Source organism: Sylvia atricapilla, chromosome 21 (assembly GCF_009819655.1).
Source record: "Sylvia atricapilla isolate bSylAtr1 chromosome 21, bSylAtr1.pri, whole genome shotgun sequence".
Taxonomy (NCBI): Eukaryota; Metazoa; Chordata; class Aves; order Passeriformes; family Sylviidae; genus Sylvia; species Sylvia atricapilla.
The window spans coordinates 2,757,487-2,779,869 of record NC_089160.1 but is presented as its reverse complement, the minus strand read 5'-3'; the positions used below and the strand labels follow the sequence as shown (position 1 = coordinate 2,779,869).

The following is a 22,383-nucleotide window of genomic DNA, read 5'->3' as shown; positions in this document are numbered from 1 at the left end:
TAAATCACTACCCGCTGCCAAGAGCAGTGCAAAAACTTCTGTGAAGAAACTCATGACAGGGATGAAAATTCGAGAGAAAAGCAGACATTTCAAGAGCTGTTCTCCATTTTAAAACTGCAAGAAATGCCAAGACTGTAAAGATCTCTGTTGCTCTACAGTGCTAAAAATAACATTTGCCAACAACTCTACGGAGTGTCTCGTAAAAAAATTCAGCCTTATGGCTTTCATTTTGATGGTGAAATGAACACATCATTTTGCAAACCTCCGTGACTGGGGTTGTCTAAAATGAAGGAAATCCCCGGTACCATTTACTCTCAAAATATTAAAATTCACTAGAAGCAAAAAAAGATGCTTCAAATTTCAGCTGGTATTAAGAGATGTAAGTTCTTGTTCCATAATCTATTATGAAGGGCTTTCAAGTAGGCAAGAATAACATTCTTAGATCCTAATGTTGGCTACCTAACTCGACTCTTTGATACACTTCATTTACATGTAATCCTCCAGCCTGCCAGCAGTTGATAAGGTTCCTGATATCTGCACATTTGAGAAAGAGAAGTTGAGTGCATGATGGGCTAAAGCTGAGCTCCATGATGGAAGGCTGCTCAAGGTTTAGGGTTTCACACACAGATTTTTTTTTGCTTGCCTGCAAATGCTTCTCAGCATTTCTCCCCAAATAATTTATCTTTCAAGTTTAAAATGCTTAACCAAGTCGAAATGGCTGCACTGGATTTTTGCTTTTTTTTCCCATTACTAAAATATTTTATGAGTTTCTGTTAACACTGGGTGGTGGGGAGGAAAGTGAAGGTTTGTATTTTTCTCTCCACTCCATTTGTATTATCTGGTAGATAAAAAAAGAGCAAAAGTTACAGAAGTGGCTGAGAGAAGCTACAAATGCTGAGTTAGTGTCTCTACAGCACATGTGAGTCAAGGGTGGACAGGTCCATACCCAGCAAGAGCAGGACATTCACCAGCACTAAATTTGATGTCCCTCATGTAAAGAGCAGGGTCATTCCATGCAGTTTTGACAAACCCATTTCAAAGGTTCCAGCACAGAGTCACTGAACAGTTTGTGTTGGAGGAGATCTTTAATGGGAATCTCATCCAACCCCCCTGCCATGGGCAGGGACAGATTCCACTGCCCCAGGCTGCTCCAAGCTCCATCCAGCCTGGCCTTGGACACTCCCAGGGATCCAGGGGCAGCCACAGCTTCTCTGAACCATCCTCTCTCCCCATCCTCATTGTAAAAAACTTCTTCCTTTTATCTAATCTAAACCTACCCTCTTTTAGTTTAAAACCATTACACATTGTCCCAGGATAAAAATGTGCCCCCATCTTTATCATAAGCCCCCTTTATTTATACAGAAAGGCTGCACCATGCCATGCAGTGGGGTAAGATGTGTCACCTGGCTGTAGAAATTCAACATATTCCCCATCTGCAGGGCTACAGCTGGAGCTTCTCAGTTTAGGAAGGACACTGAGCGCTGTGTCCAGCTCTGGGATCTCAGTTTAGGATGGACACTGAGTGCTGTGTCCAGCTCTGGGATCTCAGTTTAGGATGGACGCTGAGTGCTGTGTCCAGCTCTGGGTGTCTCAGTTTAGGATGGACACTGAGTGCTGTGTCCAGCTCTGGGATCTCAGTTTAGGATGGGCATTGAGTGCTCTGTCCAGCTCTGGGATCTCAGTTTAGGAAGGACACTGAGTGCTGTGTCCAGCTCTGTCCCCTCAGTTTAGGATGGACATTGAGACCCTTGAGCACATCCAGAGGAGGCCACGAGGCTGGTGAGGGGCTGGAACACAAACCCTGTGAGGAATCTGAGCGAGCTGGGGGTGTTCATCCTGGAGAAAAGGAGACTCAGAGGTGACCTTATCACTCTCTACAGCTCCCTGAAGGTGGCTGTGCTCAGGTGGGGTTGGGCTCTTCCTTCAGGCAGCACTGACAGAACAGGAGGACACAGCCTTAAACTGTGCCAAGGGAAATACAGGTTGGATATTAGGAAAAAGCTTTTCATGGAAAGGGTGATAAAGTACTGGAATGATCTGCCTGGGGAGGTGGTGGAGTCACCATCCCTGGATGTGTTTAAACAAAGACTGGATGTGGTACTGGGGCCAGGGTTTAGTTGAGGTGTTGGGGCTGGGTTGGACTCAATGATCTTGAAGGTTTCTTCCAACCCAGTGATTCTGTGATTTTTACGTAACTGGAAACTTTGGGTCCCCAAAAGAAGTGAACCTGGCAGCCAGGTCACCTCCACAGCACAGCCACAGCCAAACTCCCTGGTTCAAAGCTGCAGGCACAAAAATACAGCAAGGCTGGGCAGCAGGGGGTGATTGAGCACTCAGCGCTGCAGAGAAAACAGGCTCTGAGCATTTGTTACCCCCTCAGTGTCTCACCAAAGCCCCAAAACACTGCATGAACACGAGTTCCCAACACCTGGAGGAGCCAACCCAGCCCTCCTGGGTGCCTCAGGAGACGGGAGCACAGCACAGCCACTGCAGCAGCTCTTTATTTCACTCTCAGACACATCTGAGACTGTGGGGAGGTGAAGTGGAAAGGTAAATGGAACACAGCAATATTTCTAAAAGCTGCTCCTTTCTGCGTGAATTTTGAATGGATACCATATGCTTTAACATGCTGTTTTGATTCTCCCCTAAGATATTATTTACTAGCCTGCCTCAGCAAGGCAATCCTCTCTCCAGAGTAGTTATTTTTAGTTTAAAAAGACAAATATAAGAGTAATTTCTGCCAATGCTGCTTTGAACTTACGATCATCCATTACACTGCCTGTTCATCAGTCTCCCAACTTTTTTTTATTACAACAATCCTTTCATCCTCTTCACCAAGTGCTTCCACCTCCAGATCACTTAAGATAGTAAACACCATTTGTTTCTTGATTTATTTTTTTTACTCTGATAAGAAGTTATTTTTACCCTGGTTTCTTCTTCTAAACCAGTTTCAAATCTGTGATAATATTTTTGCCTCTTATCACTACCCCAGGTTCTTTCACAGGCTCTTGAAGGAGCCTTTCTTTCCTCATGAATTTTGAGGTCCAAATGTTTTATTGGCTCTCCCTCACCCATGGTTTTATTTTATACTAACAGACCACCAAGGTGAAAGGGATTTTTGCATGTTATAGTTTGTTTTTTTCACAATTTTCTCTCTCACTTGATTTATCAAGCACAGGAGCTGAGTTTCCTGGTGCATTTTCACCACCAGACACACAGAGGAGAGCAATAACCCTTAGTCCACTCTGCTCCCCTTTCTGCATTAATCTGGGCATGAGGGAGTGAGGAAGGGCACAAGAGATGATGTCAAGAGTGCAGGGGCACAGCAAGGACTTGAGGAAACGCTTCTTTCACAGCAGAGTGCACGCGCCAGGGGATGCCTTCCTAAACCCATTTCTGTTCCCTGTTCAGAGAACCTGAATGAAGGCAGAAAAAACAACACCTGCAGCCACAAACCGTTCTGCCAGGAGCACAGGGACTGATGCCCATGACCAGGGATTCCTGTCCATGGCCAGGGATTGATGTCCATGCCCAGGAACAGATTTCCACAGCCAGGGATTGATGCCTACAGCCAGAGATTCCTGTCCATGGCCAGGAATTGATGTCCACAGACAGGGAGTGATGCCCATGGACAGGAATTGATGTCCATGGCCAGGGATTGATGTCCACAGACAGGGAGTGATGTCCATGACCACGGATTGATGCCCATGGCCAGGTATTGATGCCTATGGCCAGGAATTCCTGTCCATGGCCAGGAATTGATGTCCACTGACAGGAATTGATGCCCATGACCAGGGAGTGATGCCCACGGGCAGGAATTTATGCCCATGGTCAGGAATTGATGCCCATGACCAGGAATTGATGCCTATGACCAGGAACTGATTTCCACAGCCAGGGACTGATGCCCACAGGACCCGAGCTGTCTGCTCCAGGGGATGGAGCACCAGAGGAGCAGCAGGCAGCAGATGGTGAGGGCAGGGCAGTGAGGAAGGAGCCCCAGCCCTGCTCTCCCCTGCTGCCCCGCAGGCTCAGGGGCTGCATAATTATTCCTGAGGAGCCAATAAAAGCTCGTTGAGCTCATTGTCCTCCAGATAACAGAGCTCAAGACCTGGAGGACTGGCAGGACTGACCTCTCATGCCAGTTCTGACTGGAGCAAAATCCCCTGGAAAAATCCTGCTAATGAATGGGGCATATTATCTCATCTTTCCCATGCTGGGTTTTTATTCATACATAAATCCCCCACTGGGAAAAAAAAAAAAAAAAAAGAAAAAGAAAAAAGAAACAGTAAAGGGTAGGATAGATCCTACACCCACTCTAGCTGAAAAATCCTTGTTCTGAGGTCTTTTTCAAAATAATAAATACAAGAGCACCATGAGCTAATACACGCTAATTTCACTTATTTTAGATTACGTGGATAATTTTAAAACCGTTAATAACACTGAGATTTTAATTTCTGCCAAAGAATAATGTAAAAGTAAGCCAAAAATTTGAAAATGCAGTTTAAGACCACAGGGAGATGCCTTTGGCTTCGGCTTATTAGTGTTAGGGAACAAAAAAACAATAACATGGCTCGAGGAGATCAGAGCACAATAGTCGCTGGGATTCTTTAACTACAGGAAGAGTTCAGATTGCTTAGACAGCAAATTGAGCTGTGCTGTACAACACTGAGTAAAATGTGTGTGAGTAAAATGTGTGTGAGTAAAATGTGTTTACACACAGTCCTTGCACTTAACCAGGGAACTAGAAGTGGGTTTAACGGTACAGATGATTATTATATATCCACTATACAACATCCAGCAAGGTCTGGCTGCACATTCAGAGGGGACAGGGTGTGCCTGTGGCTCGGAGCAGTGAATGCTCTGGTTATTAGCCCTGCTTAGTTCTCCCCATTCAGCCTGAGCAAATCTCCAGGAGCAGCCCTGCAGTTCCAGCTCTATTTTAATCGATTTGCTGCAGCCTGAGGAGCTCTGGGACAGCCCTCAGCTCTCACAGCTCCTCTCTGCACCTCCCCACATGTGCAGACCTACCTCAGCCAGCTCTGAAAAGCTCCAGGGATTGCATCCAAATCTTTTTTTTTTTTAATTTTTTTTTTATTTCCTCCCCAGCTCCTTTAGACACACTGTTCTGACAGAGATTTCTGTGTCTTTTGTCACTCCTGGCAGAGCAGAGGGTGGATGGAGGCTGCATCCTCTGCACATGAGCAGGACTATCACTCCTTCCCTTGCTGGCCCATAAATACACCTTTGTTGTCACTGGCATCGTGGCCAAAAAACAGAGTGAGGAAGGTTTTAACAACCTCCCACATTCACAGGGCCCTGTGCAGCACGGATTGATTTCCTTAATATTCAAGGGATTAATTTCCTTAATATCCGAGCTCCATCAGGATACAGGTGCTACACACAAAAATGAATCATCACACTCCAGCCCATGTGCAGTTTCGGAGGCAGCAAAGAAGGAAATGCTGACAGCTCTATCACACCATTTCTCACCAGCCTCTGCTACCTGGTTCTTCGCCTTTGGTCACACCCAGAGCAGGCTTTTCCTAGAGAAAAGTGTGAACTGTGTCACAGCTCACCTGCCACTGAGTGAAAACAGCTTCGGGGCTGAAGGCCACTAAGGGCTGGGAAGGGGAAAGAAGAAGTGGTTTCAGGCAGTCAAGAAAAAGGTGAACTTGCAACGAGATGTGGACCATGGCACCAACCACCACGAGATTCTCAAGGTGTGTCCCCCCCGAGGGAATTCAGGGGGGATTTGCTCAATCTTTGAGCTACTGCAGGTAAGGAGAGGTGAGCAAAAAAAATAATGTGTGGTGCCACTCACAGCCCAACACTGAGGATCCTGGCACACCAGAGAAGGGAACACGTTTCCCCATTACAAACAGGGGAATTCACATATTTGATTATTTCGGCTGATCAAAATAAGACATTTACAAGACCCTACACCCATGCTCAGGATATTTTAGGTGTAACCTTCTCCCTCTCAGAGCAGCAGGGACTCTCATTCACACTGGTGGGATTGCTGCTGAAGTATCAAAAAGGAGCCAGAAACTAAAGTTTCATATAATGACACAAACTCACAATGGAAAAAAAACCAACAAGGCTTTCTTGGCCTGTCCATGGCTCCAGATATTCAGCTCCAGATATCCAGCCTTATTTCCCTTGCTCATTTTCAGCCCATTTATTCCAAGATAAACCCTCTGGCACTACAGTGAATAATCCTCTTCTCTCTTGGGATTCAGAGTGAAAAGGGAACATGTCACTCTGTATGACAGAGAGAACTGCTGAAATAAAGATGCTACTGAGGATCGAATTTTTAGCATACGTCTCTTTGGGGGTGTGAATAGCACCAGGATGCAGAACCAGGGGCCACGTACTCCTGGGTCACCAGGTCACCTCTGACTGCATCTTTCAGTAATTTTGACAGCCTGCCATCTGTGACATGAGGAGCAGGTGTTCATGTGGAGCGTGGTCAGTGCATGGCTCTAAAATCAACCATTTCCAGCAAACAGCAACTCTGGAGCTGCTTGTGGACTGGGAGCCTCGCTGCCTGGAGAGAAAAAAGGATTTAGCAGAGGTTTTTAGCACAGCCAGGATCTGCATAACAGCATTGTGCCAGGGAGTACACAGCAGAGCCCTGTGCATGGCAGGCAGGAGGATGACACCTCCTCCAGAACCTGAGAGTGAGGCAAAGCAATGGCAAAACATCCAGCAAAGTCTGCTGGAGGATGTTTTTCCTCCACTGTCTCCCCTTGCTCTACACACAGAATTATAGAATGGGTTGGGTTGAAGGGGACCTTAAAGCTGATTTAGTGCCAGCTGGACACTGCCAGGGATGGGGCAGCCACAGCTTCTTTGTGGGCTCACCACCCTCACAGGGAACAATTTCTTCCCAATATCTGATTTAAATCTGCCCCCTGACAGCTGAAATCCATTCCCCCTGTCTCCATCAGTACCTGTGTTTGGATAGAGACCACACCGATGGTAGACAGGTCAGCAGAGTGCTCACAGGAGAACAGGGCTGATCAAAAGCTCAGCTGCTGAGATCAGCCTGTGCCTGCTTTAACAATCACAGGAATTGGGATTCACAGCGCTCCAGACAGGCCCCTCTTCACCCAGATTCCGTGGCCCACAGACCCGAGGAAACAGAAATTAATAACCATCAGGTTTCTAAAGAACATCTTGGAAAGTTCTTCTGAATATTTCATCGTAAGTACTTAGATACACACTCGCGGAAGCTCAACTTATTCATTCGAGTGAGCGCTAAAATCCTTGTGGGATACCTGCGGACTAATTGGTTTTGTCTGTGTTAGTGTCTAGTCACTGCATGAATCAGGCAGTGCTGAACCTCCAGCTCCCACTGAGAGCTCCCTGAAGATGGAGAACTAGGCTGTGTTGTCTGGCTCTGTAAGTGACTTGGGTTCAGAAGTTCTCCAGCCCATACATTATTACTAATCCTCCTCGCATGACACGCGGCTGCTGCAGAGCAGGAATCTCACGCAAGCACCCTCAAGCCAGAGCATCTGCAACAGCCCCGGGGAGGAGAGAGGCTGGGAGTTAATTAATCCCCATCCCGAGTGATCCTGCCTGCTCAATCCCTCTGCCCATCCAGATCTGTCCCTTCGCTATCCAAATGGGAGATTTATGCGGCGCCTGGCAAATCTCAGCAGCAGAGGAAAGGGCTGAGGAACAGATGCAAACCAGGCTCAGGTTTGTTGTTTGTGCAGCAGGGAGGGAAGGTGCTGCTCCCCTGGGCACTGGCTGCTGCAGGAGCTTTAGCAGAAGGTGGGATACAGAACACCCTGCACCCCTCTCCTGCTCTCCCCTCTGATTTCCTTCAAGGCTAAATTCCAGCTTTACACAAGTGCGTGAAGCTGTTTGTTCTGGGGTCACTTCAGTGAGGTTTTTCAGTATCATAAAGGGCAGGCAACAGCTTAGAGGGATGAGTTGCTGTTCATACATCCTTCCCCTCAACATGTGCAATAGCACAAAGCAATTTGCTCACTTTGTAGCCTTGAACCTGGTGCCTCCTGGGGTGAGTTAACTCCTGCCAGGGCTCTGCAGGGAATAGGTTCCCTCTGATCCTCCAGCAGTGCAGATGTTACTGGGTACAGTCACACAGGTGTCACCTTCCTCCTGAGCACCAATTACAGATGACGGCTGTTGGAGGCATTTTTATATTTTGGGACAAACCTTCTTCCATGTCTCATTGATACAATTTCATTAATACAGTCATTAGATCCACATTACCCTGGAAGAGTCTTGTCCACAGCTGGTATCAACACTTGAGTGTTGAATATTTTACTGCTTTTTTTTTCCTAATACCAGTTTAAAATCACTGCAGCAACTCCAAAGTTTGGCTTCTCCAGTGCAGCTTAGAGAGATGCCTTAGCACAGTATTTAGGAGATGCTTTATCAACTAATTTATTGACTCTGATCACAAAGTCTCAACCTTAAACTTGCTGTAAACTTTGTCATCCTCCCAGCTTCTCCCTCTTTGGCTGCTGCCCTTCCCCAGTGCAGGAAATCTAAAATGAAATGGCAGCTTCTTGCCTGGCCAGGAGAGGTGGGCTGGCCCTGGGGCGTTGGCATCAGCTCTGCAAACAGAGAATGAACTCCCTCATCACCTGCCACTCGATATCCTTATCAAAGCTCAGGCTGCTAGAGGGGACCCTTTTATTGAGACTGGAAATTCTTTCGGGAGCGCAGTCACAAGTGCCCTGACATATGGAAATGGATGTAATTTCATCTGAGGAGACAGCCAACACTCAGATGGAGCAGCAGCACTGTGTCTGGGCAAGGGAACAGCCAATGAGCAGAGCATGGGCCACTTCTCCCTGTGTTTGAAGAGTTCAAAGGCCAGAGGAGATCACTGCATGTCATTGTGGCTAAAACCACAGTCTGCTCCCTGCTTGTTGACCAGAATATCTCTATTTATGTGCAGCTGAAGCATACAAGCTTGCCCTGCTCTGAACAGCACCTATTCCGCTTATTTTTGGTGATGGTAATTGTTGAGGTGTTTAGTTAATTACGGCATGTCAACAAAATAACTGGAGAAAAAGAAGAAATTCCACACCACAAAAAAAAAAAAATTCTTAATGCCAAATTACAACTGAACATGTCTGATGAATTTCTGTTTATGCCAGAGCATCACCAAACTGAGCAATGACCAAAAAAAAAACAGGGACTGATTTTGTCAGTGCATCCCTTCAGGCACTTGGCTGAACAACTCACAGACCTTGGAATGAAACACAGGGCAGGGAAAGAGAAGTTCAGTGTGCACAGAAGCTTTCATAGGTCCCTCAAAAGCAGGAAGGAATGCAGGCAAGGCCCACCTGCAAAGCAAGGTGCTGACAGCAGCTGCTCTGGGCTGCCAGTGATGGAGCAGCCTCCTCTTCCCCAGGGAACACCAACCCTTTGTCCTGTATGAGCAGGGCAGTAAATCTACACAAGCTTTGCACAGCCTGGCTCAGCCTGCTGCGTTCAAAATATCTGAATGCAACTTCATCCACGGTCTCGAATTCTGCTTTTCTAATTTGGTTTGTTAATGATGGGAGGCAGGAACTGTCAGCACGTGTCCAGAAAGCAGCCCAGGAATCCAGACTCATCTGGGCCATTGGGTAGAAAGAAGAGTTTAAAAGAGGAGGAAGAATCTACCAAAATAACTGTATATAACCGAATTAAATCCTGAATGAATGGATTTTAATTGGATGGATTACACATCTCAACACGGCAACATTTGGAGCCATGGAACCAAGTGCTGAATTTGGCCCATTACAGCGTTGGTTTAATGCACTGAATTCTTGGACCCACACCATTTCCTGTACAGCCATGGAAGCTCCAAAGTTAAATCTCTGTTGTGATCCCTTGTCAGGACTCCTTTTTGGTCAGCTATTTGGAAAATGTTTTGAGTTTAGGGGTGTGCATCAAGAGGTAAGGATCTGATGCAGGGAGAGGGGGAGCTTGAGTACAGACATTGGAAATATGTGCAAGTTAAATAAACGACTTAATCACAAGATGCTATTTTAGCAGCTTCAAGGGCCATATTTCTCCAGCCAACCCAAGACATAAAAAGACACAATTTCACTAAAATAACCTAACCCCACTGTTGTTTTGAGTGCTACATCTATTCAAACACAGCCCACCAGCCCTCAATTAGCTGCTTTCGCACTCCAACTGCAGCAGGTCTGCAGAAATGTAATTATTCACACACCACCCTGTCACTGCCACCACTGTCTGTACTTCTAAAGCATCTTGATTACTCCACTGATGAGCACTGTGGAAATGCCTATAAATAAAATAATCATCTCTCCTCATTAAGTTCCAGCTCGTGGACTGAGGGAGGATGATTTCCCTTTGTACGTTCCTTTTGTAAATTTTATCGTTTCACAACAGAGGGAGCAACGTGCCTCTGATGGCACTCAAAGAGACAGACTGTCAGGATTCTTGTCAGCATTTCAGCTTTGAGCAGCTTGCATTTCTGCATGAATATTTCCTCCTGAAAATAAAGTGCTGTTTGTCAGAACCACGCAGGCAGTAATCTCTTTCTAATGTCAGCATCAGACATGCAAAACCCCCTAATGTCATGTCAGGAGGTCAGATTTTATGGAGCAGTATGTCATGGAAACCCTAACAGCCAGCATAAGCCTCTAGCTCTGACTTCCACACTGAGAACATCTATAATAAAGAACAAACACTGAAGGAAACCTCCCACTAAAAACAAAGCCTTGGCGAACCAGGTTTGCTCTTCAGGAAGCTTCAGCAGCAATTGGTGCTGCAAACAGATATCAAACACCCCATTACAGCCAAATCACAGCCTCGCTGTTTGCAATAACTGCATTACTGGGTGTACATTTGCACACACTGAAACTCCCAGCAGCGCCTCCAACCTGCAGTCAAATATCTCATTTCATAAAATGGTGAATTGTAAAGCCAGAGGAACAAGTTAAATGTCATATCAGGGCTGATCCTGTCTTGCTCTCCAAGGTGCAATGGAATCACCACCTGATCCTGTAAACAGCTGAGAGGGGGAGAAGAGATCAGTCTGATGGGAGCACATGGAGCATCCCTACTTCTGCACCATCCAAAGCAACATCTCACCTCCAAAGTGCCTGCAGCTCTCCAGGAACTGAGGCCACTCACAGCTCAGATTGAGATCCTCCTTCCCAGCTGGGAGAACAGCAGGACTCTGCCAGAGTGAGCAGGGAGCTGCTCTCAGGCCAGGTCCAGTTATGAAACCCTCTGCTGTGACCCCAAGGGCATGGTTCTGTGCCCAGGTGTGATCACCTCAGGGAGCACAGGTCATTTGACTCTCTCCTGCCTCTCCCCCTGGTCTCTCCCAAGGTTTGCATCCCTCCTGGGGTCACTGCTCATTCCCAGCAGGTCACTGTGTCTGTGGACACTGCAGCTGGGCAGTCATCCTCTCATGTTTAAACTGAGGAAGGAAAAGTGCTATGTTGAGACAAATGGAAAGGAAAGTTTGGCAGACAGATAGGGTTTGGGTTTTTTTGTGTGTGTGTATCCAAAGCTGGAACCCGACAGTAACTGATGTGCAGGACACAGGATGGGACAAAGCAAAAATCACAGGATGGTTTGGGTTGGAAAGGACCTTAAAGACCGTTTAGTTCCAGCCCCCTGTCATGGGCAGGGACACCAGACCATAAGGTCACAGTGACACGCTGCTCTCAGCTCCCAGGCACTACACTACACCCCTGAACTGTGCAGGACATTGTGGGAACCTGCATTTGAAATGAACATTTTTATTTATAAAATCTGCATTTTCTTGGACAGAGCCAGTACTTGAATAATTTTCTTCAGAGACAGGACAGAGTTAATTTAAAGCAAAACCATCAATCCCTAGAATAGCCAGCATCCAAACCCATACCAGAGCTGTGCTGCCTCACTCCAGAATCTGGAGCAGGAAAAATAGTGACAAAAATAAGACTGTTCCTCAATGACAATAAACAGAAATGTTCATTCAAGCTCAGAATTGTCCTTGAAGAATCTAGCTCTTCCCAGCTCTAAAAATGATCCCCCACATTCCTTTAAGGCTTTTCATAGATACAGCAACATGAAGTGGCTCATTGCTGTGTAGCTGCTAACAAGAGACAGATGTTTCCTTCAGTTCCAGCAACATGTAGACATGAAGCACATTTTGATGACCTGCTAAATATTTCTGACTCTTTCTGCACGTTAGCCCCTCGTGCATTCAGTGAGGGGAATGCTCCACAGCTCCACAGCTCCACACTTTCCCTGCTCACTCTGGAGCTGGCCAGAAGAGCGTGCTTGGATCAACCGCTTGATCTTAGCAAGCCTTCACCAGAGGGCAAGGAAAGTCAAGGAACACGTTTTCACTGAGTGAAGCCAAGGCTGGAGAGTTCCTGCAGTCAGTCCAGAGCTGGATCAGCTGGTGGCTGGGAGCCAAACTCCCCCTGTTATTTATTTAGCTGGCCCAGAAGACACGCACCGCACGCCGGCGTGAGGGGAGAGCATCTGTTCCACCCAGACCCACGGCTGCATTCTTTACTTGGTATTAATACCAGGGAAAACTTAGTAACCTAACCACTGGCACGAGAAGCCATCCTTCTAAGGGAACAGATGGCAGCAATCACCTCAGCTTCATTTTAGAGAACTGCTCTGAGTCAGCAAAGCCGCGCGACAGGAGGGAGAGAGAGACGCAACATCTGCAAAACCTCTTACCTGCTTCCCATCCAAGGTGTACAGCTTTTTGACCACCCCTGTCTCCAGCTTGATGGCTTCAGTGATGTCAGTGAGGACCTGCTCGAAGGAGTGGGCGGTCTTCTTGTTGAGGAGCACGCGCACGGCCTTGCGGGGCTTCACCCCGCTGCGGATGATGGTCACCAGCTTGGGGCGCACGAAATCCTTGTTCTCCTTGGCCTGGGCACTGTTGCTGCTGGCCAGGGACTGAGGGGCTTTCTGGTTGGCAGAGGTCTTCACGTTGACAGACCAGTTGGGGTTGACGTTCTTGGTGTACTCCACCTTCTTGAAGAAGTTGTCGGACGAGCAGACGTAACTCTCCCCTTGAGGGAAGAAACGAGATTCTGCAGTGAGCACCTGTGCTCTTCCCCCATCAATCATGCAAGCCACTAATAATTATTTCCATCTTAAGAATTTCCATCAGCGCTCCCTCGACAGCTTGTTCTTAAAACGCTCTGCCTCGGTTTAGTGTTATTTTTATGGTTATTTAAAATGTTTCCCCAAAGTAAGCGAGTCTGCCATCAGCACCTACAATCACACCACCCAGGGGTTAAAAGAGGTTGAGTCACAAAGGTATTTAGGTACTTGAAGAGGCTGCTGAGCTTTCCAAGAGCTTCAGAACACCAAAGTCATTTGACCACCCCGATTATTTTATAAGTAATCATAAACAACAATTTATTATTTTATAATTATTATATAATAATTATATATAATATATTATAATTATTTATTAAATTATAAATAATTTGCCAGTTTCCCCTTTATCTTTACAGTCCCAGGTACTTGCACAGGCAGCTAAGCTTTCCAAGAACTTCAGAACACCAAATTCATTTGACCACCCCGATTATTTTATAAATTTGCCCCTTTCCCCTTTATCTTTACAGTCCTAGGTACTACTCCAGTGTGTCATTCCCTGCCAAGAGGACATTAACACTCATCCATAAAGCGCCTTCTGCATCATGCCTGAAAAATAATCAAAATCCTGTCCTGAACAGTCTCCACTAAAAGTAGCCGTGATAAATTCAGCAGGCATAACAAATATGCACTATTAGAGCATCAGTGGTTTATTAGGGGACAGACCCAGTGGCAGCTGAGATTAAACACTGCACCAAATACCATTCCTTGATTTACATGGCTGGTACCAACCAAAAATACATTAAATCTAAACTTAGACATGGCAGAGAAGAGTTACAGGGTCTTTTAAGTAATTCACAAAAAGCTCTTCCTTATCCCACCCAAAATTAGTTTCAGGCTTTGTCTGTAATTTACAGGATCCCATCTATCTAAGGTCTTAAAAGCACCTTAAAAGATTTGTAGGAGCTTCTTTTGGGCCTGCAAAGCTGATGGATGTTGGATGAGTTATTACTAGAATGAGACTGTAAACCAGTATCCCTGAGGGAATGTAGCTGTCTGGTCTGAAATGACTCAGGCTGCACTGAAAAAAAGTCACTCACTGCTGGAGGAAGAAGCTTTCGTCTCGCCATCAGATAAAATTTTAATAGGAACTGAAGGCATGACATGGGGACCTGTAGGATTTTAGTCTCTTCTGGTGTTTTCTTTGTCTGATCTTACAGAATTCAGTTCTTCACGTACTATGATACGTTTGAAATCAAAATACAGATTTAACTGCTTTGAAAAATTGAAAAAAAAAAAAATTCCTTCTTTAGAAAAAACCAGATTGGCTGCATTTCCTAGTTTGTCCCTGACTGCAGACTCCAAGGCTCAGACATCTTTGAAAAACCTATCCCACAGCCAAGTCTGGCTTCCCATCCAGGGATCTCTAGGACAGGATTTGACATCCAGTTGGCAAAACATGGATTTCCAAACATCCCACTGCTTTTCACATGGCCCAGGCATGTCACATGCCCGGGATAAAGTTCATACTGGAACTCCTTCTGCTGACCAAACTGCACTTCTGATGGAGCCACCAGAGCCCCATGGGGAGACCACAACAGACACACAATAAACAGATTTAAACAATAAATAAACAGCTCTCTGTGTATTTGTTACTGATCAGGTGTGATGTCACAAGCAGCCAAAGAAAAGATGCAGGATTCTACTTTATTTAATCCCACCTTTGTACCCAGTGATGCCCACTCGTGGTGCTTACATCACCAACTCCAGCTCTTCCCCATCAGCTGTATAAAAGTGACCAAAATCCTGGATCAGCAGGAAGCAGATATTCTGTTTCCCCTTCTAAAGATGGACTAGAAATCCAGGGGAGAGAAGAGAGCTGACAAGGTTCATGATGAACACTCAGTTGGGCGTTTTGTCAGCCAGTGTACCCCAAACTAACAATAATCCCACCAGCAGGTTCTGTTGGCTTGAACAAACAGTAAAATCTCTATTTGCTGACAGCAACACCCCTCAATAAACCAACCATGCAGCCCTGCCCATCGCTGGGGCTCCTTAATCCCCTACATTTTGTGAATCTGACTCAATAGAAACTCAAATATCTCCCCCCAGAGTACCACACATTATACAAAATTCCCTCTGGGGATATCATTTTCCAGAAGCTTTGAATACTTCAAATCTTTCTGATTAATAAGTGATAAGTTGTGGTTTATTCATCTGTTTCAGCCAAGTGACACCTGGTGCAGAGCAGGCTCAGGCTTCTCTCCAGTTCCACGACTGAGACAAGGGCAGTAAAAAGTCTGGAACGCTCCCAGGGAATTAACCATCCTAAGAACCTGAGCCCTCCCAAGCCCATAATCCCCGGGCAGCAGAGCCCTCCTAAGTGTGCTCAGCAGAACTGTGCATTATCCTCTGAGAAAAGGGATTTCTCTGTTTAAATGCAGCACTAAGTGATTTGAATGCTGCTGTCACCCCTGCCCCAGCTCCTGACCTCACCTGCACCTCTGCTTCCCCACCTGAAAAACAGAAGTAGACTATCAAGCCACTGAAGTGTGGCATTTCATCTGCATCTGACCTTCATCTATATTATTTTCACACATTCTCACTGTCTTTTGTAGACATGGGAGATGCTGGGGTTTATTTTCTATTAAAAAGCGTATTTTAAAGTAAGCTGAAGGGATTCTTGGTACTGTCTGGTAGAGTACCATTACTCTTAGTTCCAGCTGAGTCCTTTTGAACTCCTCACAGCACACCACAGCTCTTTGTGTGTTTCCACCAAAGGGAAACAGTGGCACCAAGGCAAAACTCTTGTAGGGTTTGTTCTGCAGATGTGCTCTGAAGCAGAAGTGCAGATCCACACACTGGCCTCTCAAGCTGTGCTCACGCTCACAAGTGGAAAATGGAAACTGTCCTTTCTCCCCTTGTGTCATTTAACCCAAACCCCAGCAAATAAAAATCCATATTTTTGCTCGATTCTGAAACTGGAGGAAAATTTCCTTGGAGTGTCACTCCAGAACTGCAGTTCAGAGCAGCAGCTCTTCTCAGCATCGTTTCTGCAGTCACAGCAGCACAGCTCCAGGGAAGAGCAGCTTTTCTGTCCTTCCTCCCTGACCTAAGGATGTGACCTGAAGCTTTAACTTCATTTAAAAACCGCTTCAACTAATGTCTTCCCTAACTCAGTTTATGACCTTCAAATAGCAGCAAAATCATCGTTCAAGTTCCTCAGTGAGGCACATGCATTTGCCAGCCAGGAACACACTTCCCACAGTGGATTTCACTTCCCACAGTGGAGTTTTCACCCAAACCTGACCGTGGTGGCAGCAGGATTGAGCAACCATGGGCTGAAGAGCTGTGAACTTTCCAGCTTTTAACTGCACAGCGTGGCCAGGAGATCATAAAAACCAGAAATCTTCCAGGGAACAGAGCTGCCATGGAGGGAGGAGTGGGTTCTCTGTGGGTTTCTCTGCCACATCTGTCTGTGCTAAGCCTATAATGAGAAGTCAAGGTGTACAACTGTTCAGCCATGGAAACGTGACTGACAGACACAGTGTGATAGCAGAGGATGTGCTCAGCATAACTGAGGAATGGGAAGTGGATGTGAGATCTTGTCACGAGCAAAAGAAGCAACTCCGAGAAGAATATTGCTCCTAAGCACAAAAATCTGTGCACAGATATTGTGAGGAACACACACACATCTGGGGCCAGCAAGCAGCTGTGCACACGTGCAGAAATCCCACTGCACGCCATGAGAAGGTCCAATGGACAACCTCAATAATAATCCCAAACAAATCCCAAAAAGGAGGTCCCAAAGACACACACCCACACGCTGGGGATGGGGAGAACCATCCTGACAAAACCCCTGAGGTGCCAAGCACCGTTTGTTTAGTGCAGGGTCAGCTCAGAGCACTTCTTACACTGCAGAGCCAGAGCCCCCAGGGGGGATGTGCATTGTCACCATGCCAGGGTGACACAGACGTGTCACACGTGCCACCAAACCAGCCAAGGCATCTCCTCACCGCTCCTGCCTGCCCTCAGCCATGGCTGGGCTGACTGCAGACCTCAGACCTCCTGCCATCACCATCATATTTTGCCTTTTGAAGCCAGGCTTGTATCACACAGAATTACTGCGGCTTCCAAGTGCATGACACATCCCAGTGCTCCCAGATTTGATGGGAACGCAAGGAGATTATTCAGCTCCTAAAGAAGGGATGATCTCAGCAAAGATAAGGTTTGCCTTAGAGAAGGTTCCTTAGAAAAACCCTAAGCTCCAGATGAGCACTAATCCTCCAACCCTCTTACAGCAGCTCCCTGTGACAATACCAAAAATGACAGGCTGTGCTTTCAGAAGTTATCCTTCCTCAGCATGCACCAGCAACTTTCCAAGGATAATGAACTGCGGGCAGAAGTCTTTGGAGAAAAATCAGGAAAGCTGGATTGAGGCCATTTCGAATGTCTAAGTGTTAGCAGTTATTCCAGGAACAGTCTCTGTGGGCAGCAGTCAATTATTTTAGCCATTAGCTCTGCAGTTGGAAAGTTGAGATTGTGCTACTGTGCCCAGCTTTTGTGTTTTGAGGAATTTACCAGGGCTGCAGCAGGACTTAAGTGGACTTAACACCTTGCAGAGTTCATTCCATATGGTGTCAGAGGAGGCCTTGAGTTTCAAATGCATTAACTTGCTGCTGTTTTATGAGTTCAAAAGATCTACTCCAGTTAAAAAGACCTCCTCCAGCACGGCAAAACGAACTCTGGAAGAGCTCCCTTCCCTTGGCTCCTCCATGAACAGAGGCACCTCTTGTTCTGCCGAAGAAGTGGAAGAAATGCTGGATGAGAAATCACCTCCAAAACCATGCCATGCCCATAAAGAATTTTGGGACCACACCAGTGCTAGCGTGACAGCCAGGATGAGCAAGCAAATGAAACAGAACCCCACGGCCAAATTTCGTTATGTAGGAGGTAATTAGCTGAGCTATCAACAGACACTCACAGAAAACAATTCCACAGGTTACCAAGGTTTCAGTATGAAACTAAGGGACATTCCACTTTTCCAGGCAAACTGGAACACACACACTGGGTGGAGATTCCAGGATGTTTCCTATAAACCCCTCAGTCCCAGCACACACCAGACTCTGCACAGTTCCAGGGTGGAGCCACTCCTATGATTACTTTAAATGCTCCTGGACAAGATTTTGGAAAATATTCCCAAGGGCATGACAGGATACAAAAAGCTTGGAATCACTTTCTGGAATATCTCACACAGCTCAAAAGCATTTGCAATGAAACCACAATGAGCAAAACAAAACCCTACTCAGCTTTTTCTAGTGTTTGATTTGAAACAAGGGCAAATTTCAAACAAGCAGCATAGGACAGGGCATAAAATCCACCTTTGGATGGGCCTTGCCTTGACTCCCAGGTTGTGCCTCACTGTCCATTTCATTATGTCAAGAAGCTGAGTATGGGAAAGCAGCAAAATTGTGGAGAGGGTTAAAAAACCCTTTTTTTTTTTTTGTCCCACAAAGAACTTATTTATGGGACAAAGCGGCCGAGAGCAGCATTTCTTAAGTCATCTTTGCTGCTGAAGTCAATGCACAACATCAGCTTCCACCTCTACCCAGCCCTGCTCCATTCAGGGACAAAAAATAATTTTTTTTGTTCATTCAGAGCTCATTCAGAGCTGAGGTGGGACAACTTCTCATCACATCAGGTCTGCAAGAACAGGCTCAAAATGAACCAAGGACCAAACCACCACATCCAGACACCAAAGGGACTAAATTTTAGCTGAAGCCTGGATGAAATGTGAGCTGCTCTGTGATCATCTTGAGAAAGGCTGGAAAGGATGGCACGTGATTATTTCAGCATCTTTCATATGCAAGTTTCATCACAGAATTATCTGTTACAAGTGACTCACCAGTAAATGCAGCTCCATAAATCAACTTCCCAAAGCCCTGGTCACTGGAACCAGTCATGTATGAAGGGGAATGAAGCTCACCCAGTGCTCTTTTCCAAAAAATTCACCTGCCACGACAAATAGCAGCACCCTGGGCCAACATCCTGACCCAGCCAAGGCAGTGGGACATGAGTGGGAGTTGCTGTCAGAGTTTGCTGCTGCCAGCATGAGCTGGAGCAGGGTGCTGCCTTGAATTTAAAAGATTAAGCACAAAGATTAAGGAGGAATGAAGCCCTAATCAACATCAGCAGGCACGTTATTTACAGATTTATTAGAGCTGAATGCTGAAAATAGGAAGTCAGGATTGACACAATGACTACAGGGGTGGAAGATGGCTGCTAGGAATGAAAAGGGGAAGGAAAAATCATCAAGTGGGTGGATTTTGAGAGAAGGTCGCTGGGACATGAGACTGCCCCCTGGAAAAGAATGGAAAAAGCAACCTGTGAGCAGTGAGGGAGAACTCAGCTACAGAGTCCTGAGGGCTCCCAAAATGTGAGGTGTTTGGGTGCAGCACAGGAAAGGACCAAGAGGCTCACCCCAACAGATGGAAGGAATGTGAAAAAAGAGTATGAATGACTTATTCTCTTTATGAGAGTAACCTTGAGTGCCAGGAACAACTCTGGGTCTGCAGAACAAAAGAGTGATTCTTAGCCCCAGTTAATTAGCAGCACACCATGTGGGTTTTGTTCATCTGAAATGTCTGTCCCTAGGGTATTGGCACTGTGCAATATCATTCTCTTCCCTCCAGAACTACATTCAGGCTACTCTAGATAAGGACATTTTGAAATCAGAAGTGATCAAGTACTTAGAACATGATGTGAAATATTGTAACTAATTCACAAGTTTTTGCCATCAAACCACTGAGATGAGCCTCTTTGATGACTTTTTTTCTAGATTCTACTTGTTTTTTGAGAATCACAATGATAAATTAGCCCCGTTATAGCAGCAAGCACCGGTTTGGTTACCCTCAGCCTCCAAAGCAGAAAGCCAATTTATAAGGCAGATATGCCCTGGTTGTGTGTGCACTGTCCTTGTGTGTCACAGCAGAATTACTCCCAAACTCGGAGTTTCATGCAGGTGCCTTGCACACAGCTATGCAAACACCCCAGCTAAGGGCAGAGTTCACCACAAGGCTGGTTATAACCTCGGTGCTGTAAATTGCTTTTCTACAACAGAAGCGTAGGTCACCCCTAGAAATGTGGGATCAATAGAGTGTGCAGACCTACTCTGGCATGGTCAAAAAATGAATTCCTTTGTCTTCACTCTGCTCAGGTTTCATTTTCCCAGCTGATGCTCTGCTGAGGACGCAGCCACACAGACAATCCCGTTCTGGTTTTAGTGCCTCTTCCTCAGTGCTGTTTCCAGATGCCATTCTGGCAGAACAAAGCCAGAACCCAAATGCCAGCATCTCCTGTCTGTTACCTCAACCAGCAAAATGTATTTTCATGAACTAGGTACCTCCTTACCTGCAGCAAAACCCTTTTAAAACAGGTGTAACAACTAAAGCTTTCTTAACTTCCCTGACAAAAAGCAGCAAGAGTACAAGAGGAGGAAGAGTTTAAAAAGAAAATAAAGAACTCCATTTTCTCCTAGAGTTATTTCTGAATATTTGCATAAAACCTAGGACAAGCAAGACTGAGAGCTGCCATTAGAGAAAGGCTGTGGCCATATTAAAGAGACCAGAATAAAACATGGCAGAATCTCTAAAATTAAGGGAGGCCACACCTCCATTCGACAGCTGTAATTGGGCTGAGAATAACTCCACTAGGAAGCATCACAGCTCTGAAAGGCAGCAATTTCTTCCCAGGAATACTCTCCTATGGAAACCGAGGTTTATTCCACGTCCTTGTCCCAGCAAAGTATTTTTGAGGAGATGAGCATCCTGCTTGAGAGACAAGGAATTCTAGGGAGAGCTGCTTTAGTCAAGGTCACACAATGACTCGCTGCCGAGGCTGCCTCCGCAGTTCGAGCCTCAAACACTCACATCCATTGTCTTGTACTAAAGGCAAAAGCCCCGTGGATTTTCGGTAGTTACCAAACCGGCCAGGACGTTCTGCTTGGAGAAAAACAGCAAGGAAAAGGGAAAAGAGCACCTCCCCTCCTGCTGCAACAGGATATTCCAGGTCGGAACAAAGAAGGAATTGCTCGGGGAAGAGAAAAGCAGCGTGGCTGTGGGTGCTCTCCATCCACCCCGCTCTGGCTGTGCTGCCACCAGAGCTGGTCCACGGTGCTGGCAATGCAGGGAGGCAGGGCTGGACAGCCCAATTTCATCCAGGGTTTGCTGTCCTGACACTCCCGGGAGGGGCAGCACCCAGGGCAGCACAGGGAGCTGGCAGCGAACCTTCCCGCAGGACACTCCTTCCGAGCAGGATGGATTTGGGGCTCATCCCACAGTGACAGCAGAGGGACAGGCACAGCCCACAGCCCCTCCGGACACGGGGACACGCTCGGGGACATCTGAGCATCCCCTGCTCTGAGCACCGGCCAGCCGAGGGATGCTCCCCACGCTGCCCCCAGCACAGTGACCACTGCAGGCTCAGCCCCTGCGGGAACACTCCCCAAAATGCCCACCAAGGCACGGCACATGAACTCCCCGTGCCCTCTCCGCACACATCGCTCTGCCCAGAGCCCCTTCCAGACACCCACACACCTCCTGAGCACCAACCCCGACCCAAAGAACCCCCCACACCTCCCTGTCAGTAACCCTTCTCACAGACACATGCATGAACCCAGAGTTTCACCAAGTGCAACCTGTCCAAAACGCCTTTCTCCGCTCTCAAACCTCGCTCATTAAATCCCCTCTCTAATGAGGCTGTGTGGGCTCCCAGCACATCCCTGCACGCGTTCCCCAAACCCTGAAACCCTCCCCAATACCCCGCCCTGAAACATCCTCTGTGAGCCCCCAATACCCCTCTTCACACCCCCAGGTGCCCGCACCTCCCCGACCACACCCTCTGCGCACACATGGTACCCCAAAAACCCCCGTGGGAGGGCACAGAGCCTGCCCAGCCCCGGCACACACACGCTGTGCACCGTACCCCAAAAATCCCCATCAGAGCACACAGAGCCTGCCCAGCCCCGGCACACACACCCTGTGCACCGTACCCCAAAAATCCCCATCAGAGCACACAAACCCTGCCCAGCCCCGGCACACACACCCAAAAATCCCCGTGAGAGCACACAGAGCCTGCCCACCCCCGGCACACAGTACAGGAATCAGCCCCTCTTCCTTTCCCATTCATCCCCACCCACCCCACGGGAAAGCCGCTGCACACAGCCGGGGTCACCCTGAGCCAACCCGGACACACTGGGGACACCCAAGAGCCGGACACACGGACACACGGACACACACAGTCCGGACACACGGACAC

At 47.0% G+C, this 22,383-nt stretch overlaps 1 protein-coding gene across 2 annotated transcripts in view; it reads right to left on the bottom strand.

Moving 5' to 3' along the window:
* The window catches only part of DCX (doublecortin), a 69,495-nt gene that overhangs the window by 44,721 nt on the left and 2,391 nt on the right, over positions 1-22,383 (bottom strand). For both annotated transcript variants that reach the window (XM_066333761.1, XM_066333762.1), the window contains exon 3: positions 12,697-13,037. In XM_066333761.1, coding sequence (XP_066189858.1) covers positions 12,697-13,037 — 341 coding nt within the window. The remainder of the gene's footprint in view (positions 1-12,696; positions 13,038-22,383) is intronic.